The sequence below is a fragment of the Triticum aestivum genome, chromosome 2B (genome assembly GCF_018294505.1).
Source record: "Triticum aestivum cultivar Chinese Spring chromosome 2B, IWGSC CS RefSeq v2.1, whole genome shotgun sequence".
Lineage (NCBI taxonomy): Eukaryota > Viridiplantae > Streptophyta > Magnoliopsida > Poales > Poaceae > Triticum > Triticum aestivum.
In genome coordinates this window covers 789029976-789036127 of record NC_057798.1, presented here as the reverse complement: position 1 = coordinate 789036127, position 6152 = coordinate 789029976, and the positions used below count along the sequence as shown (strand labels likewise).

Here is a 6152-nt window from a genome sequence, read left to right as displayed (position 1 = left end):
GAGCTTGTGTATCATTGGAACACAACACAATTTACTGGCACTACGTTGAATGTTGGGGCTGCCCTTTGTTTTGATACACTCTACCGTAATCTTTGGTGCTAATCAAATCTTTGTATAAAATAAAAATATTTGTTGAGACCCTTAAATGAAGGGACAAAGTCAGAAGCGAAACGAAATGTCCAAACGTTATTGGTGTAAAACAAAAATCAGTTTTGCTAGTATTTCTCATCTAGATGAGAATTGATTCTCAAAAAAAAAAAACTCTAGATGAGTATTGGTTATCTCATGAAAGGTTACAAGTACATATATATGTAACTTAAGGGAATAGAAGCTCACCTACTAGATCCCCAAGTGTTTCGACACTAGTTATTTTTCACATTAAAAGTGCTACAATAATACCATGCTTGGTGATATCATATCACACTCTAGGGATGATGTTTACGGTTGAGTTTGGACACCTTCACGGTGCCGGTCCCACTGTTGAACAGTACAATTAGATATTGTTGTTTCCGCGTGCTCAGGGTACATCCGTGTCGTGATGCACATCCGGCTCCCACCTCCAAAACTCCCCACCACCGAATGGTCAACTTGTTTGTTGGAAGAACAAACAAGTTGTCACTTGATTTCACTTGATCAATGCATCGTACAAAGCAAATGATCGAATTTCTGAGAGATATGGTCCTCACATGCTCCTTCATTTGTTGCAACGTGAGGTACCAAAGCTAAAAACAACAAAAATATGAGTTTGCAACAGTGAAAAAAAATCCATCTACAATGCTAGACGGCAACTGCAGTTGCGCGTATGTGGCAACCAGATAAACACATATGGCAACTGTGATCAACTATGGTTGGACCACACGTGGCAACTAGGTAAACACATGGCAACTACTGTTTAACCATATGTGACAAGTAGTTAATCATACACGGCAACTATGGTTTGATTACACGCGGCAACTACCATAAATTAGATGTCATGGTATTTCCTCGACATGCTAGATGTGAACAGTGTTCACATGCGGTTCGAGCAAGCTGATGACCGTTTGCTCCTCAACAACTCGATGTCCACAACCGGCCACTGCCGCAACTACTTCCCGTCGCCATCCATCCACACCTTCTTCGGAACCATCCCATGGATGAATCCAGGGGAGGGCATGCCCCCCCCCCCCCCAAGCGATTTTGATAGCAATTAGCAAAATCCTTGTTCCAGGGTGCACATGACTAATTTTGCCACCCCAGGCCCGGCGTGGAACCAAACCCGTTTTAAAGCGCACCTGAATGCCAGACCAACCCCTAGTGATGTAGTCATCTCGGCTATCGGACTCATTCAGCCACACCGAGAGCACGCATCAGTTCTTGCGTGCGTCTAAGAAGGATTTGGACGCTTACGTGTGGTCGTAATCAGAGCGGCACCAGGTCCAGCAATCCTCGACGCTTCGCTAGCCGTCCACCTCTGGTGAAAAGATGCCTGTCGCATCATCGTACCGCCCGACAACCTAGTAGTCCTCTGTCGTGTTCATCACGCTCGGCTTCAGTACGTGCCTCACAGCATCGCTCGTCGTACCAGACACGCAGTCTCGACGCCCCTCCTCCATTCCGGACTACGTCACCAGGAACAGGTCCAGGCACTCAACCATGCCAGCGACGCTCGACACGTACATCAGCAATGCAAATCGGCGGAAGCTACGCAAGATCAAGGCAATCCTAAATGAGTGATCACTAACTGTTTAATGTTAGGTTGATATTGATCGAGTACTTATATTTATTAATTAATTAGTTGTAAAACTGCTATGTCCTCAGTTGATTACCTATCTAACTTGTTGAATCTTCTATGCTAAGTTGTTAAACTGTTGTGCAAACGTCAGTGATGTTGTTATGTTAATTGTTATTCTGTGTCGCTGACGGAGGGAAACGTCAATTTTTTGTTGTTGCATGGTATATTGGTGGCGTGTTGTGAAAATTCAGTTGTGGTGTGTCTAACCCACACCACCAGTATATATGTTAATGATGGCAGGGGGTCGACACCCCATCACTAGCCTTTTCTGCACTAGTGCGAAACTCAGCCGACACAGTTGCATGTCCACCCTCGTCAAGCAACTAATCTGACCGAGTTGCTTGTCCACCTCTGATATTCAAATTTGATTATTTAAAATTTTGCCCTTTCTGATACTGATTTTGAATTTTTGTATTTTCAAAAATGATCACCATATCTAAAAAAAAGTTCACCGCATATTTGTAAAATGTTCATCTTGTTTTCTATTAAAATATTTTAGTGTATCTTGAAAATGTATGTTTTAGACCCACAAACATTTTCAAACTTGTTAGCATTTCTAAAATTCACAATCATATTTTTTTTGCACAAACAGTTTGCAAATCATGAACATCTTTCAAATTCATGAACATTTTTTTGAATTCGTGAACCTTTTTTTAAAATTCTCAAACATTTTCCAGTTCTTTGTTTTTTTAATTCATGAACATTTTTTATCTCCGCGAAGGCGCGAACTATTTTGGAGTTTTCTGAAATAGCAATTTCTATCCCAAATATTTTAAATTCATGATTTTTTTTTGAATTCAAGAACTTTTTAAAAATTCTTAAATACCTTCAAATTCACAAACATTTTTTTATCAACGATATTTTTTCATATTCGTGACCTTTTTTGGGAATTCATGATCATTTTTAAAATTCATGAACATTTTGTGAGTTGATGAAAATTTTCAAATTTATGAATTTTTAAAAAATTCTCAAACACTTTCAATTTTATAAAATTCACGAACATTTTTTATGTCTCCAAACTGTTTTGGAATTCATGAACATTTTCTAAAATAGCATTTTTTACCCCAAATATATTAATTTGTTTGAAAAAGAAAAAAGGGAAATCCTTTTACGTACCCATGTACACGCTGCCTTTTTTTGACAATGCTTTTTCAGAGGACCACGTGCATAGTTATGGTCTGGCCTGAAGCACATCGCGAAGAAGAAATAATATAAGCTGTGACGAAGGAGGGAAAACTGACAAAAAGTAAATAGTTTGTAAGTTTTTCTTTTAGTTGCAAAAAGAGTTTATAAGTAGAACTAAAACCACGACGAGTAAATCGGAACGGAGGGAGTAATAAATACTCCTTTTGTTTTGTCCGCTAGCGATGGGCTTCTGCTGGGCTAGCGAACGCAGCGGAGCGAGCGAGAGCGATGACAAAGTGTAGTAAGTACAAAACAAGAGTAATGACAAAACACAAGGGCCATAGTCCAGGTGAGTCTTAGATGGACCCAATAAAAATCATCCCTACCGTAGCCTCCTCGCTGGACGGCCAGCCACAGCTTGTTGACAGTGGTTTAGTTAAATGCCCTTTTCCTGCCAACATTACAGATAGATAATGTGCCAAATTCTGCTAATGGTTGGAGTTGGACCAAACATCCCAAACACATACAACATCCATCACAACCAAGGTGAACAACGGCAGGTAATTCGGCGACGAACGCTTACTAACAGTTTACACGAAAATTTGGCGTCATCATGGCCTACGCCGATGTGCCGGGCACGTCTTCACCGGCCACGGCAGGAGGCCCCGAGCCAGGCTTGGCCCGCTCGACCACAGGAGGCGGCGGTGGCTTGGACGGCCTGTTAGGCTTGATGAGCCCGACTTTCTCCGCCGGTATGTCGAACTGTCGTTTTCACACAAGCAAAACGCAACATCGCAATGTGAGCCGTCAGGTGTCATGTGGTTTGTTATATCACAGTAAACAAAGAGGAAGCCATATTGCTCGCGAGGAACCCCGTTAACTTACCCTGTATCCACACCCAGATATGCACGCGTTGAAGCACTCCTGGTGAGCAAAAAAATCCAAGTTTATTAGGAAAGAAAACACTGGTTACTGAATCTGTCAGGAAAAAATCACAATGGCAGTCACGGAGAAGCAGATACTAATCTGTTGTTTACGAACTATTTAATGCAGAGCTTTCAGCAGTAAGACAGAATCATACAGACTCGCAGATATGGAAATAACACAGCGTCCGGAAATTTACAGTAAAACAGCTTGCACATTGAACTGGCATAAAACTATGTATAGAAATTATCCCCATAAGTAACCAGCCAGCTGATAGATACAGACCAGACTATCTATGTCGCATTAATATTTGCATGCCAAAATTTCAAAATTAATCAAACAAACTGGACTAGGGCAATCTAACTTGACAGTAAGTAACAATTCAGAGTTATCTACCTGCTGACTTGCGTTCTGCCTGTTAGCAGAAAAGCTGAGGGCTCAATGGCTCATGCTATCACTCGGGACAAGTTTTAAATACAGGGAAAACCAACGATTCAGTTATCCCAACAAAAATCCCCAAAACTAACATATGTGTTCCAAGGAAAATGGTAAGCAGAAGGGAAATATTGTGATATCGCACAGAAAAAATGTATACAGTACAGCAAATACTATAGAATCAGGAGTGTCCTGTTCATGGTCAGAACATGTGAATCCTATATAAATACTTATCAATGTTTACTATTTCAAATCACTTTTCACAGCAGTATCACACTCCTATTCAGTCCTAATTACATATGGTCAGCTTAATTTTGTGAGACTATATCACAGTTGCAGTCAAGGCGTCGAAAAGTGCAGCTTAGTCTTTCTGTGGCTGTAAGGACCAAGGACTTAGGAGTTAGGGCCAGCATGAGTATGCATAATTTAAACAGATTTATAGGTAAATGGGTTGTTGCATAACAGATTTTTACTTATATAAGTCGAAGGGGTTCAGTGATGAGAAGACATCTGCAACAATTTAGAAGATGTTATATTAACAGATCAAGAACTCACCAAAGAGTAACTGTCCTCTCCTGGCGACCGGTCGATATAGGCACTCCACTGGCGATCTTCCAACACCGGATCCTTGTAGCATATTTCAGTGCATTTACCTATGCCTGAGGATTTGACAGCGTGTGAGTTAGCTTGCACATTGACAGAGAGTACAAACTGAAAGACAACAATCTGCTATTTTAGTCACCCAGAAACACAACAATCTGCTATTTTACAGTCACTAAGAAACACAATAATCTGCTATTTTACAGTCACCCAGAATTAAATTTTTGCATATGCAAGTAATGAAGATGACCTTACTGTAACAAAAACAGAGCTTGTTTCAATAAGAGAAACAAGTTTCCTCAATAACAGAAACAAATTATTTTAAAAAAAATCAAGCTGTCCTAGGCCATGGAAATAATGGAGAAAATGCAATTTCCTAAGCAAGCAAGGCACCAAGACTGGAAAAAAGAAATAATAATCCACTGATTACCACTACAATTTACACGCATAGCCATATTTAAAAGAACGAACTTCTATGCTATACGACAAGGAGCGCGTCCTCGGATACAATAACGAACATCTACACTATACGACAAGAAGCGCGTCCCCGGATACAATAACGAACATCTACGCTATACGACAAGAAAGGCGTCCTCCGACATTTCGCAGTCGACCACGATTGTTACATGTCAGAACAGAATTGTGGCAGGTAACGACTATTGCCGAATGCTACTAAAATCTGAACCAGGAACAATGCCAATTCAACAACACATGCATAATTTACTCTGTTTTCCAGGGCAATCGATTTAGGAAGGCAACAGCTAACATAGATTAACCACATTGCATATACCAGATTCGAAACTGACGATGAACATGAATAACCAAAATAAATCTAAAACCGAAACCAAGCCAGCGGATCAATCAGTCAATCAAACAGTTGCATTCCATGGCTGGTGGTTGGGCAGGGGGGCACTCACACTCCTCCCAGGTGTCGCCGTCCGCGTTGCACCCCTTCTTGCAGAACACCCTCCCTGCGCGCCGGCGAAACGGCAACCGACCGACCAACCAACCAAACAAACCAACCGTCAGTCAGTCTCGATCAGACACAGGACAAGAACCCGCCTTGCGCGGGGAGAGATTGGGAGGGAGGGGGAGGGCGCGCGGGGGGCAACCGACATGGGATTTGGACGAGGGTCGCGTACTTCTTGGTGCAGCAGCTGCCGCACGGCGGCGTCCAGTCGCCGGAGAACATCGCCTTACCCTGTTCACGGCGGCGCGCCGGCTCGTCCGGTCCGGCGGGCGTTCGCGCGTACGGCGCGTTCGGCGTGAGGGGGGGATGGGTGGGTGGAGGATGCGT

The 6152-nt window shown here is 42.3% G+C and overlaps 1 protein-coding gene across 1 annotated transcript in view; it reads right to left on the bottom strand.

The window, feature by feature from the left end:
* Positions 1–3252: 3252 nt before the first annotated feature.
* Positions 3253–6152, bottom strand: part of LOC123042768 (uncharacterized) — a 3466-nt gene continuing 566 nt past the window's right edge. Inside the window, exons 2-6 of the mRNA XM_044465156.1 lie at positions 5972–6152; positions 5773–5826; positions 4811–4914; positions 3782–3820; positions 3253–3658 (exon numbers count right to left, since the gene is read on the bottom strand). Of these exons, the coding sequence (XP_044321091.1) occupies positions 3515–3658; positions 3782–3820; positions 4811–4914; positions 5773–5826; positions 5972–6047 (417 nt within the window). The 5' untranslated portion in view covers positions 6048–6152 and the 3' untranslated portion in view covers positions 3253–3514. The remainder of the gene's footprint in view (positions 3659–3781; positions 3821–4810; positions 4915–5772; positions 5827–5971) is intronic.